The sequence below is a fragment of the Sciurus carolinensis genome, chromosome 12 (genome assembly GCF_902686445.1).
Source record: "Sciurus carolinensis chromosome 12, mSciCar1.2, whole genome shotgun sequence".
NCBI classification, from domain to species: Eukaryota; Metazoa; Chordata; class Mammalia; order Rodentia; family Sciuridae; genus Sciurus; species Sciurus carolinensis.
The window spans coordinates 80,663,371-80,677,409 of record NC_062224.1 but is presented as its reverse complement, the minus strand read 5'-3'; the positions used below and the strand labels follow the sequence as shown (position 1 = coordinate 80,677,409).

At 36.7% G+C, this 14,039-nt stretch overlaps 1 protein-coding gene across 1 annotated transcript in view; it reads left to right on the top strand.

Annotated features, from left to right (window-relative positions):
• The window catches only part of LOC124961794 (complement receptor type 2-like), a 31,913-nt gene extending 18,422 nt beyond the window's left edge, over positions 1-13,491 (top strand). The window contains exons 14-26 of the mRNA XM_047520791.1: positions 19-195; positions 276-366; positions 641-717; positions 1,612-2,019; positions 2,385-2,558; positions 2,634-2,706; positions 3,064-3,146; positions 4,490-4,882; positions 5,869-6,054; positions 7,134-7,319; positions 7,962-7,985; positions 8,649-8,724; positions 13,391-13,491. Coding sequence (XP_047376747.1) covers positions 19-195; positions 276-366; positions 641-717; positions 1,612-2,019; positions 2,385-2,558; positions 2,634-2,706; positions 3,064-3,146; positions 4,490-4,882; positions 5,869-6,054; positions 7,134-7,319; positions 7,962-7,985; positions 8,649-8,724; positions 13,391-13,484 — 2,042 coding nt within the window. The 3' untranslated portion in view covers positions 13,485-13,491. The remainder of the gene's footprint in view (positions 1-18; positions 196-275; positions 367-640; positions 718-1,611; positions 2,020-2,384; positions 2,559-2,633; positions 2,707-3,063; positions 3,147-4,489; positions 4,883-5,868; positions 6,055-7,133; positions 7,320-7,961; positions 7,986-8,648; positions 8,725-13,390) is intronic.
• The last annotated feature ends 548 nt before the right edge of the window (positions 13,492-14,039 follow it).

Below are 14,039 nucleotides of genomic sequence, written 5' to 3'. Positions count from 1 at the left end.
TGTTTTCCTTTGCTTTAGAATGCCAGCCTCCTCCTACAATCCTCAATGGGCAAAGGGAAGGTAGACGCCTGGTCCGCTTTGACCCTGGAACCTCCATAAAATATAGCTGTGACCCTGGCTATGTGCTGGAGGGAGAAGAATACTTGCACTGCACCTCTGAGGGAGCGTGGACACCCACTGCCCCTCGGTGCAAAGGTACCAAGCCTCAAATCCAGATGTTTTGCTGTTTTTAAGATTACCTTGTGCTGATGTCTCACTCTCATCTCCTTTCCTAGTGGCCAAGTGTAAACCGATAGGACCTCAACTCTTTCAAAAACCTCAGCGTCAATTTATTAGACCAGCTGTTTACTCTTCTTGTGGTGAAGGGTGAGTGAAGGCTCTGACTTAGTAGTGCATACTGCAAGCTCTGTGTAAGAGTTCATCACAAAGGACCGTCGCTGTTACATGTTCCTGCAGAGTTGATAACATGTTTGTTCTTGCATAGAAACGTAAAGACTAGGTACCAACCCTGGCTACATTTTGTTCCTATTGCTTCTGTTGCTTCTTGTTCTGAACGTAGCAAATCTGCCTTAAAGTCAATAGCTGACCACTTAGCTCAGTGGTCAGCACATGGCCAAATGATGTGATTCTTTGTCTCTAGGTACCGGTTAAGTGAGAATGCTTATCAACTGTGTGAAGGTACAATTCCTTGGTTTATGGAGATTCGTCTTTGTAAAGGTGAGTGGCAAAAATGACAGAGAATCTGCAGTGATGTGCAATCTGTGTCTCCTGGGAGATTTCTGTTTCAGGCCATGCTGTGGGTATTGGTGCATTAGATTCCATTCTGTCAATTCTGTCAATGGTTACAGTTGCGTAGCTTTGCCAGGTCTTTCTGTTGTCACTGTTTCCTACTTCAGTCACTTAAACTGAATGTATTTAGTTGTTGATTCTCTTTTGTGATTTAAGATTATAAGATAATGAGAATGATGAACATATGAGCTGCCATCCTTAACTCAGGATACACTTTGGTTTAGAGAAGAGATTAGGAGATTGGTGTCAGATCTGAAGTCAAATTCTGTTCCCACTGCTTAATGGCTGTATGACCTTGGGCAATTTATGTAGCTTCTCTGAAACTCTAGTCTCTCATCTGTAAAACTGCCATAAAACTACAGACTTCAGAGTTATTGGAATTAAATGGTACAATCCCTATTTTCCAGAGGGTGAAACTTCTTGTCACAAAGTAGGTGCTCAACCAACAATAGATATTCTTAGCCAACCATACTGTTGTATCACCTCAGCACAAAGAGAGCACTCAAAAAAGCATAATTCTATTCCCCTGTACTTTTGGTCCTCCTATAGGCTATGTTTAAAGAATTCTTCCTTTAATTAGCAAGTGACTACTGGGTCTTTCTGCCTCATATCCTGATATTCATCAGCAGGTTCATTTCTAATAAAGGTTTTCTCTCCTGTGAAACTATTTAAGTTGAATTTTATATCCATAATGAGCTTTGATATAACTCACAGCATGAGCGTTCGTCCGTAGCCTAGGGGAAACGATAGCATCACAACCTGCTTTGCTAATATTCTTTGATGTCCGAGACAGACTTCTACAGTATCTTTTCGTCTTTCTAGAAATCACCTGCCCACCACCCCCTGTTATGTACCATGGGACACACACAGGGAGTTCCTTGGAAGACATTCCATATGGAACCGTGGTCACTTATACATGTAACCCCGGGCCAGAGGAAGGAGTACCGTTCAACCTCATTGGGGAGCGCACCATCCGGTGTACCAGCACTGATGGAGAGAGAGGCACCTGGAGTGGCCCTGCTCCTCTCTGTAAACTTTCCCTCCCTGATGTCCAGTGCTCAGACGTCTTCATTGATAATGGATTCCAGACATCCAGCAAGAGAGCCCCATATTTCTATAACGACAGTGTGACATTCCAGTGTTATGATGGATATACTTTGAAGGGTAGTGGTCAGATTCGTTGTAAAGCTAATGACACCTGGGATCCTGAAGCACCAGTTTGCGAAAAAGGTAAAAAATAAGTATTTTACGTACTTATTTTTGCTTATCTCCCACCCAACACTAGAGTCATGGAAAAAGTCAAGGGGGCATTACTTTTCCATTCCTTCCATTCCATACAAGAATGTTTTATATGTATCATGTGTATTCTTTGTGCAAATGCTCCTTAGATCTGAGATATATTCAGGGTAGATAATGAGAACTTTTTAAAGGGCCTTGTTCTTTTACAACAGTAGAAAGCATTCAGTGATGAACGAGAGCTTTCTGATCCTTGGCTTCCAAGGTTTAGATTGTCTGTTGACAAATGTTGTGTACTTATACAGTTCTGGAGTAGAACTCCTCTGTGTTGGTGTTTATGTGGGGAGTTTTCTCCTCAGGCTGCCAGCCTCCTCCTGGGCTCCATCACGGTCAGCATACAGGTGGAAATATGGTCCTCTTTGTCCCGGGGATGACTGTAGACTACACTTGTGACCCTGGCTACATGCTTGTGGGAAACAAATCCCTTCACTGTATGCCTTCAGGACACTGGAGTCCCGCTCCACGATGTGAAGGTACTTTCAGTTCCTGAGCTGTCTTTCTCTTTGAGAAGAGATGATCTATGAATAATTCCAACTTTCCTCCCCTAGAAGCATGTAGGCACGTGACAGAGCTTCCAGCCGGTGCACGTGTGGAACTAGTGAATACGTCCTGTCAAGTCGGGTGAGTGTGAGGTGGTCCCTTCCGAGGAAATGGGTCTGCCTGGAATCGCTCACTAACTCGGCCTACAGCTTTTCCTAATGAGTTCCTTTAGAGGTTCCTCACTGTTACACCCATAGAGACCATTAGGTTCCAGTGGTCTAACTAGCAACTCTGACTTTCTGTGCTTTCTTGAAATGGGAAGTGCTTTACTAGATCTCTAGGTCTGAAGTTGTTTTCTTATTTTCAAGATCAAGAGTTTTAGCTTCCTCTGCCAAAGTTCCTATTTAGAAGTGCCTCTGTATCTGTAGTTTGAAGAAACTCAGTTGCAGAAATGTGATATTGGAAAAAGGAAATGTATTATATTGTGTTTCTCACTAGGTACCAGTTGACTGGACATGCTTATAAGAAATGTCAAGATGCTAAGATTGGGATTTGGTTCCAAAAGATTCCACAATGTAAAGGTAATTAGAAAAATAAAAAACTACCTGTGTTCATAGGGGGTTAGAGAGGGAAGACCATCAAAGAAATAGTTTATTTATGATTCTTCTTCAGTGTATATGTAATAGAAAATCTATCATTGTATGAACTGAGCACAGTGGTGCACAACTGTAATCCTAGAGACTGGGGAGGCTGAGTCAAGAGAATCACAAGTTCAAAACCAGCCTTGGCAATTTAGTGAGGCCCTAAGCAATTTAGCAAGATCTTGTCTCAAAATAAACAATAAAAAGGTCTGGTGATGTGGCTCAATGGTTAAGTGCCCTGGGTTCAATTCCTGGTACCAAAAAAAACAAACAAACAAAAAATCTTTCAGTGTTTTATCAACATTAGTACTGGGAAACAAACAGTAGAAACTGAGTATTTGCCATATATTTGCTAATTTATAAAAATATAGCCCATTTTTTTAAAACTATAACTCCTATTTGAGGTCATAAGAACATAGTTGTATTTCTATCTTTTTTTTCTTTTCTTAATTTTTTTAAAATTTATTTTTATTGTAAACAAATGGGATACATGTTGTTTCTCTGATTGTACATGGAGTAAAGGCATACCATTGTGTAATCATACATTTACATAAGGTAATGTTGTTTGATTCATTCTGTTATTTTTTCCCTTCCCCCCACCCCTCCCACCCCTATACAGTCCCTCCTTCCTCCATTCTTGTCCCCTCCCCCCATTATGTGTCATCATCTGCTTATCAGCGAGATCATTCGTCCTTTGGTTTTTTGAGATTGGCTTATCTCACTTAGCATGATATTCTCCAATTTCATCCATTTGCCTGCAAATGCCATAATTTTATCATTCTTTATGGCTGAGTAATATTCCATTGTATATATATACCACAGTTTCTTTATCCATTCATCAGTTGAAGGGCATCTCGGTTGGTTCCACAATCTGGCTATTGTGAATTGAGCAGCTATGAACATTGATGTGGCTGCATCTCTGTAGTATGCTGATTTTAAGTCCTTTGGGTATAGGCCAAGGAATGGGATAGCTGGGTCAAATGGTGGGTCCATTCCAAGCTTTCTGAGAATCTCCACACTGCTTTCGATTGGCTGCACTAATTTGCAACCCCACCTTAATACTTGATTGTATTTTCTGAATTTTGTGGAACAAATATGTATTACTCGTATTTTCACAACATTTAATGAAGTTGTTTAACAAAAAGCATAATCCAGGTTCCAAATGTTAACTAATTTTTAGTTATGGGAAATATAACGCAGTTGCATAGTGTCATCTGTACTGAATGAAGATTGTCCATTTCAAAGGACCAACTAAAGTCGAATACTCTAAATTTCTCCTGCAGCTATTCACTGTCCACCTCCACCCAAGATTGCCAATGGGAGGCACACAGGCATAAAGGCAGAGCACTTTCCATATGGAAATGAAGTCTCTTATGAATGTGACCAAGGATTCTATCTTCTGGGGAAGAAAACTTTACAGTGCGGAAATGATTCTAAAGGACTTGGGTCTTGGAGTGAACCTCTCCCACGGTGTCTACCGTCTCCACCGGTAACTCAGTGCCTTAACCCAGAAGTCAAACATGGATACATGCTCAACCAAACTCGCTCTGCATATTCCCACCATGACATATTACATGTTGCCTGCAATCCTGGCTTCATTATGAGAGGAAGTCACTTGATAAGGTGTCATACAGATAACACCTGGGTACCTAGTATACCAACTTGTATCAAAAAAGGTAAGTTCCTTTAAGGGATAAAATATGGCTATTATACGAAATACAGTTTTTTGAATATGCACTTGCCATACTGCCTAGGGAAAAGCATGTAACAGCGAAGGCAGTTAGTTGTATTGTTCTTCTAGATATCAGACTTTTCTTCTTGGTGATTCTTTTTCCCCATCTCCATTTTCACTGTGTAGAGCAATACTATATGAGAGGACAAAAGTTAACTTCCAAATTGATTGAGTCTCCAAATTTCTTATTCTTATGAATTTAAAATAGGAAAAATACACATACTTTTTTGGCAAATGTTTGACTGTAATGTTGCTTGATGATTTGATATTTAAGGCTATCATACCAACCAGCAGGAAAACTACAGGTGTTCCAGAGAATGATGCTGGCTTCCAAACTCACCAAATTTAGTTGTCATTGGTGACTTTATTCCTATCTCTGATTATCTATAGCAGAGGCTGCCAATCACTATAGCAGTGATCCAAATGAATTCATGACCCCCAAACTTCTCTGTGACCAGTACAGTGATCTTATTTTAAGAGAAACCCATCTCTGTTGTCCAAGAAAATTATTGAACCTGCAAACAGTGACATCCATAGCAGCTTGCCACTTTTGAAAGGACAGGGGCTCTCTGATTTGTCACATGGTGAATCACTACCTAGTTCCTAAAGGCATTGGATGTGTGATGCTTAGACTACAGCCTGTTGCTAGGTAGAGGGAAAAGGTGAGAATAGTCTTGGCTGATAGATTACAACTGTGGATCACAGCCACTGATTTTTCAATATCTTCCCTTGTCGCTTTTCCTTAGATCATATATGATGTAGGTAGGAAGCACACATTTCTGTACAGTGTCGCTTGGTATGGTTGGAATGAATGTTTCTGGTTACCAGTTGACTTATGGCTCATTGCCTTTTTGTGCTGTTATCACCTGAGATGTGTTGCCTGGTATTCCTCTGTGTTGGATTAAAGGTCCTTCCCTATTGATCTCTAAGCTTTCTTAGCGTGTCAGCCTCCATCTACCATTGACAATGGAAATCATACTGGTGGAAATAAAGCTCAGTTTTCCCCTGGAATGTCAGTCCTGTACAGCTGTGACCAAGGCTACCTGCTGGTGGGAGAGGAGTTCCTTCTCTGTACACACGAGGGAACCTGGAGCCAACCTGCCCCTTATTGTAAAGGTACTTTGTCTATTTTTTTCTGTTTTTGGTCTTAGTAAATTAATTTGTTCCAAATAGGTATGCTCAACTTAGAATAACCAATGAAATGCTATTAAATGGATCATTTAATTAAATGCACTTAATTGGATTAATACATTAATTAACATGACTATCTCAAAATAAGAAAAACGACTTAGGCTGTAGTCTGTCTGATAAATGACCACTAACATAATCCTTTACATACAGAAGGTTGAAGAGTTCTCATAATTAAACTTAAGCACAGATTGTATCTATACCCTGGTTACTGTTATGATTAAAGTTCATTTCATAAAATACCAGTAAAAATATGATGGTCTTTGGAGTATATTTCCTCTGGGTGGTCATGGGATTATAGGTAAATTTTTTATAAAATCTTCAGAAAGTCATTTTTGCTATCAAAAACATTGTATATGAAGTATGAATAGTAGGTTAATACCTAATGTTGCTGAGCACATTTTACTATATGCCAGACACTGTGCAGTGCATCTTACATACACTACATCATGATATTAATCTTCCTGAGATTCATAGAAGGTTGATGCCATTAATATCCCTGTTCCCAGTTCCAATGACTTGGAGAGATTTATAACTTACTTAAAGTCACACAACTAGGAAGTAGTAGAATCAGAATTCAAATCCAAGATCTTACACTATTGACCCCTACACTGAAAAGATGAAAGAAGAAATGAGAAAACATACTTGTATAAAGAACTAGAGAGTAGAACCAGAAGTAGGAAAATAAACCAGTAATCCAAAATATTTAATATTACCCATTCAGCCTTCATCATTTCTCTAAGAAACCATTAGAATGATATAATATTGTTAGCACAGAAGCAAAAGGAAAGAAAACAATCTGACTTAAATTATCTGGAGATTATTAAGACTGATGGCTGACACTTAAAGACCATGCCTGGAATACTGCCATATGCTATTTCAATGAAACTTTGCTTATTAACAATGAAATAAAGGAGTTCCATAACCTTTTCATTAAAGGAAGATTCTTCTTTCTTAGTAAAGGGACAAAGTATGACTCCACCTCAGTTTGATTCCTTTAATTGCAGAGATGAACTGTAACTTCACTGAGAATATGAATGGAATCCAGAAGGGGCTGGAACCCGGGAAGATGTATCAGTATGGAGCTGTTGTAACTATGGAGTGTGCAGATGGGTATACCCTGGAGGGCAGCCCCCAGAGCCAGTGCCAGGGCGACCATCAGTGGAACCCTCCCCTGGCTGTCTGCAGATCCCGTAAGTGCTAAGGTTTCCCTGCTGCTTGCACCTGGCCCGTGGAGAGAGTGCCGGGTCTCCCTCAATGTTGGAGACTCCAGGGCTTTCAGTTGACATAGGTCTGTGACCAGTGGTACAATAACAATGAATAATAACTTGAAGCCAGTGGTCTGTTCTAGAAAAAGCACAGATTTCTGAGGATGAAGGGAGTCAATAAAAGACAAAGAGAAAAACATTAAGAAAAGCAAAAATGCAAACTAACAGCCTTCCATTTGGAAAGGAGAGGTAGCAGTGACTTCCCTCTTTGCTAAATCTTTATTTGTGCTTACCCATCTGACAGGAGCTCCGAAACCATGTTATTTGACCTGTTATTACTGTTCATGTTTGCATTTGATTCTGAGAAATCATTCATAACAAAGTTGAGTATATTGTTTTGTTACTTAGTGAACTTTCACAACCTACCCAATTAAGGTGAAAAAAAAAAATCCGGTGATTTTTCACATGATAGAAGAGTGGGTCTAACTCAGGGATCCAATCTATCATAAGTAGACTTAGAAGGGACCGAGCATTGACTTCTGGGACATTGCCAAAGGTTAATGGGACTTGGGTCACGTGGAATTATACTACTAGACTGATATTTTCATGATTTTATATTCTCCTTAGGTTCATTTGTGCCTCTTCTTTCTGGTAAGTTTTCTTAAATACTTGAAGAAAAGCTCTTATGATATTTTATAAATACTGAGATGCCATATAGTCTACCTGTTAATGGTTTTTCATTTCAATTTATTGGGTATGATTTTCTCTGGTATTTTAAGGATATTTTAATATGCATACTACAAAATATTCCTTTGGATAGAGTTGCACAAGTAATTTAAATAACCACTATTCCTGCTATTTAAAATGAAAGTTTTGTTTTCAGTATCTCTTCGTCTTTTGCATGATTTGGTACTTTTTGAAAACAATTCTGCTATAGTAAAAAAGAACCGAGAGTCAAATGTTGTTATGCAAAAACCCTGGGATCCTGGTGTCTTGTCCTCCTAATTTCATCTCAGTGACAAGAACGTTACTAATAAAACGGAAAGGAACAGAAAAACCCAAAGGAAAGCTGACTGGAACCCTGTGATATTGTGCGTGCTGCTTGAGATAAAATGTGGACTGGCTCAAATCAGAATAACCTATGACTTATTCAGGAACTCAATATTTATGGTTGATAAAATTTACGTATAATAAAATATAAAACTTTTTAATACTTTTAAAACATAAAACACTCAGAGCAGACCCACCATCAGTCCATACAATGTAGGCCGTGCTTTTTCTGGCATTTGATCGTCACTGTTCTTTTTCCCTTAGGTATTGGGGCAGGTTCAGTACTTGTTTTCTTCTTGGTTGGTGTCTCCTTGTGCATGATAGTCAAGTACAGAGAACAGTAAGTTCAAATGTATGCTTGATCAAAATGCACAACAGGTTTTAGCTTCTTGCCTAAAACTAAACACAGAAGCACACACTAAATGAAATGAATATTGCAAGGTGACAACTGTAATGAAGGACCTTGTGATATATGGAAGGAAGTAAGATCCCTCACACACAGCTCATTTTGTAGAGTGATGTTTATTTAGTTAGTATATTGGACAAAATCTAGGGATCAGAAAGAAAAACAAAACAAAAAAATCTCAGTGGTAACAGCTGCAGATATTTTGCTCTATTCTTATCAAATATTCCTTTCATATTCTTTCTCTTTTTTGCTTTTTAAACTGAAATTTGGCATTAGAATAATTTGATTTACATTTCAACTAATGTACATATTTTTCACATCTTTAAATCATGTGTTTTTCAGTTCTTAAGAGCATATTATTTTATCCTGTGCATCCATGTTTTGCAACAATTTTAGGTTGTATACACATTTGTTTTGATACTACATAAGGTAGGAGGAACCTTTGGATAAACTGTTTTCCTCATCTGCTAGTTTCTTTAGGATAGATTTCTAGAATTAGTAGGGATAAGTATATGAATATTCAATATACTTAACAAGTATTACCAAATGACTTTCTGGAAATACCTAACTTGATAATATATCAAATAATTAATGTATCTGAATGTGTTGTTTCTTGACCCCTTTTCCTGCTTCATCGATTTGTCTATTCTTCCATCGCAAACCATTTGTGTTTAATTAATATTGCTTTATACTGCTATAATATCTGATAAAGAATCTCTAATACAATTTTGGGAACTTTACTCTCTATTTTGTTTTTTTCTTACAATTTTTGGAATTGTTATCAATCACGTATTGTGATTGCATTTAAGACTATAAATGAATTTCTTTTTTTTTTTAATATTTTTTTCCAAATTTATTTTCAAAATTTACCGCATTTTTTCCCAAGAATGATGTTACTGTGAATATCATCATATTAGAACAAATTGTCAGCTGAGAGTTCTTTTTTGAGTCTTTCATGAACAAATCTTGTCTTAATAAATGTACAAAAATAGACATAAAAATCAATCTCACAATATTTTCCATACAAATTTGTGACCATTTTCATCAATTTCTTAAATTGTCTTCATTGAAATTTAATGCACATATGATAAAATTCATAACTTCTGGTGGAAAACTGGATGAATTATTACAAATTCACTCATATCATCAACATGCCATTCATAAAATAGTAAGATTCCACAAGGAGATTTTTTCTTTCCTGGTTGTCAGGTGAGTACCCCCTATCTATTTCCAATCCCAGGCAACCACTAATCTGATTTCCAATGCCATATATTAATTTTGAATCTTCCAGAAAATCATTTAAATACTTATATAATGTGCTTGACTTGACATTTTCTTAAAAGATTATTCTATAAAAATGCTATACACATCTTTTGTCAGATACATGTATTGCAAAAATTTCTTTTCTGTACCTTACACTTTAATTACCGTAACTGCCTTTTGTTTTGTTTTGTTTTGTTTTTTCTTCTTTTTTTTTTATTATTGTATACAAATGGGATACATGTTGTTTCTCTATTTGTACATAGAGTCAAGGCATACCATTTGTGTAATCATACGTTTACATAGGGCAATGATGTTTGATTATTTTTTTTCCTTCCCCCCCACCCCTCCCACCCCTCCCACCCCTCTTTCCCCTCTATACAGTCCTTCTTTCCTTCATTCTTACCGCTTTCCTTATCCCTAACCCTAAACCTAACCCTAACCCTAACACTAACCCCTCCCACCCCCCATTATATGTCCTCATCCGCTTATCAGCGAGATCATTCGTCCTTTAGTTTTTTGAGATTGGCTTATCTCACTTAGCATGATATTCTCCAATTTCATCCATTTGCCTGTAAATGCCATAATTTTATCATTCTTCATTGCAGAGTAATATTCCATTGTATATATATGCCACAGTTTCTTTATCCATTCATCAACTGAAGGGCATCTAGGTTGGTTCCACAATCTGGCTATGGTGAATTGAGCAGTAATGAACATTGATGTGGCTGTATCTCTGTAGTATGCTGATTTTAAGTCCTTTGGGTATAGGCCAAGGAGTGGGATAGCTGGGTCAAATGGTGTTTCCATTCCAAGCTTTCTGAGGAATCTCCACACTGCTTTCCAGAGTGGCTGCACTAATTTGCAACCCCACCAGCAATGTATGAGTGTTCCTTTTTCACCACATCCTCGACAACACCTATTCAACATCCCTAGTAATAAGGGAAATGCAAATCAAAACTACCCTAAGATTTATCTCACCCCAATTAGAATGGCGATTATAAATGAATTTCTGAGAAATCAGCATCTTTTCCCTGATGTTTTCTTGTTCAGAGAACGACTAGACCTTCCCATTTGTTTCCATATAGATTTGGATCAAATCAGGATAACCTTAAGCCCAATTATGATTTTTCATGAATTCAGTATTTAAATTTGAGAAAAGTTAGGTGCAAGAGTCACAAAACAATTTTCCAACTCTCAAGTAATCTTCTCACTCAGTTATTCTCCTGATTGCATAAATACTAGATTTCTATTGTTTGTATTTTCTTACTCAGAAATTAGACATACCTTTCCATCTTACTTTTAATTTTTTTAAACATCTGAATCCATCTGGAATTTATTCTGTGGCATGATGGCCAATGTAACCCTAGTTGCATTCTCTTTCTGTAGAGTCTGTTTGGAGAAAACCATCCCTTCTCCATTGTTTTGTAGTACTTCCCCCATCAGATAGTGGGCCTATTTAATTCTTGTCAGCTGCAGGTTATGTCAGAGACATATGATGCAGATGTGGAAAATAGTTGATGTTCTGCTGATCCACCCATCTCTAGGAGCCAGAACTACTCTATTAATCATTATAGTATTCTAATAGTTTTTTTTCTGAAATAGTACAATTTTCTCCCTCTTTATCTTTTTTCTATTTATTTTTGCAGATAGGTTATAGAATTACTTATATATAACCATAACCCCAGTCCCAAGAAAAAAAAGTATTAGGATTTTGACAAGAAGTTCCTTAAACCTATGGATATCTCTGGGAAGAACTGACCCCTTCAAAATATTCAGTTTCCTTCCAGAAACATAGATGGCTGCTCTGTCAAAATTTAATAGTTCACCTTATAATTCCATGCATATCTAAGTGTCCCTTTTATTGCTTTTGTAAATAAAATCATTTTGGCTATGACTTATAATTAATTTCAAATGATATCTAGGAATCTTTATGCTTATACAATTATTAATTTTACCAGACAGAGGTGGGTAAAAAGAGGAGAAAGTAGTTTCATAGAATTCAAGTGAGAAACGAATCCCCCTCCAAAATAATAATAATAGGGCTATCATATGAATGACTTTCCTCACAGGAAGTTAGAAGGTAATTTTAGCTAAGAGTAATTTCAAATGTAAATAAATAGAAAATGTGGTCTCTATCTCTTTCCGTCATGCTACTAAGTTTGCTATCAGAGCATTGCATGTGTAGGAAAATTTGCAAAATTTGGAATGCCTAGAGTTTCAAATAATGCATAATGTTCCAGTCTTAATATTATTGTTTATTAACATGTTACATCATATAACATATTTAAATGCCTTAATTGATAAGAACCAAACATATATGTTAAATTCCTAAGTGCCACTCACATTTTCTAACCCACTTCAATTTTTTTCTAATAATTAATATAAACATTTGAGCTGCCTTGAATACTTTTCATAAATGAGATGAGTAATCATTTAAAAATGTATTTCCAGTGACAAAATTAAATATTTTAAAAAGTCATCCAAACATTTGAAAAAATTATGCTATTCTTCTAAGATATTTTAACAAAGCCTAATTCTCACATTTACCTAAAAATTACCATTTTATAATATTCTTACTTATAAGCTGACCTCTTAAAGTGGTAGTAAGCGGAATGCTGTAAGTAGCCTTAGCAGCCTTAGAAGTAATCTTTCTTACCCAGTAATTTATTTCAGAGTTCTACATGATGTTATAATCACATTTTATTGTCTTTCACTAATTCTGGAAACATGGCTTTAGAAGCATAGTAAGACTGCAGGTATAGCTAAGTGGTAGAGTGCTTGCCTCACATGAGTGAAGCCCTGGGTTCAATCCCTAGCAACACACACACACCACACCAAAATGTATGTGCTTTCAAGGAATCAAAGTAAAAACATTATCTTGAAAAATGTTTAAAAATTTTTAGTGCTATATGAGTATGTAAGGATTATGAGTTAAACATCAAATAAAATTTTCCTTTAAATTGGAATGGGAAATGGAGTCTCAAAGGGATAAAATTATGATCATACCCTAAAATAAAAGCTTCTTTTCATTTTTATCTTCAATTTGGGTGTCATATTTATTAGTCACTAAGAATTCTAAATGTGGGATAAAACTTTCAAGTGTCAACTTCTGACTTTGACCACTACCACACTAGCAAGTTATTTATTTTTATGAATATTTACAAATAATGGAGTTATAGTGTTTACTTCACAGACTATTTAAGACAATAAAATGAAATCATCAATGAAAAGTACTTACCATGCGTTTAAATTTATGGAGAGCAAACAACTGATACACATTTATAATAATTATTTCAATTATTAAATATTTTGCTTTTGTCTTATTTCTTCCATTTAGCAATTATTATACAAATTCAAGCCCTAAAGAAGGAGCTCTTCATTTAGAAACACGAGAAGTATACTCTATTGATCCGTACAATCCAGCAAGCTAATCAGAAGACAAACAGGTTTCTAATGAAATTTGAATATTTTATTAATATACATGTCAAGATTTCCTTCCATTTTTAATCAATAATCATGGTGATAAGTATTTTATCAATAAACATATATACTAAGTATATATTCTTCTGACTTGCACAAATCTTTAGTAACCATACACATTGTTAATTTACCTACTTCATATTGCCAACTTATCTTCCTAGTTTTTTAAATGTCCATTCATCCCTTCAACAAATATACAACTAAATAGCACAATGACTAAGAGTGAAATAAATAAGAAGATAAGTATTATGAAGAGAAATCAAGTAGGCAAAGGGACAGAAAAAACATGGTGGGTGTGAGTGACGTCTTCACTAAGAAAATGGCATTTGAGCAAAGAGTAGAGGGCAGCAAGGAGCCAGCCACGTGGCCACATGGAGGAACAGCATCTGAGAAAGGAGGAACACAAGTAAAAGGCCATAAGGGGCAGTGGGCTGCCATGTTGGAGGCACAGCCAGGTGGTCAGTGTGACCCCAAGTGGACTGACTGAGAGGAAAAGTCTCTGATCC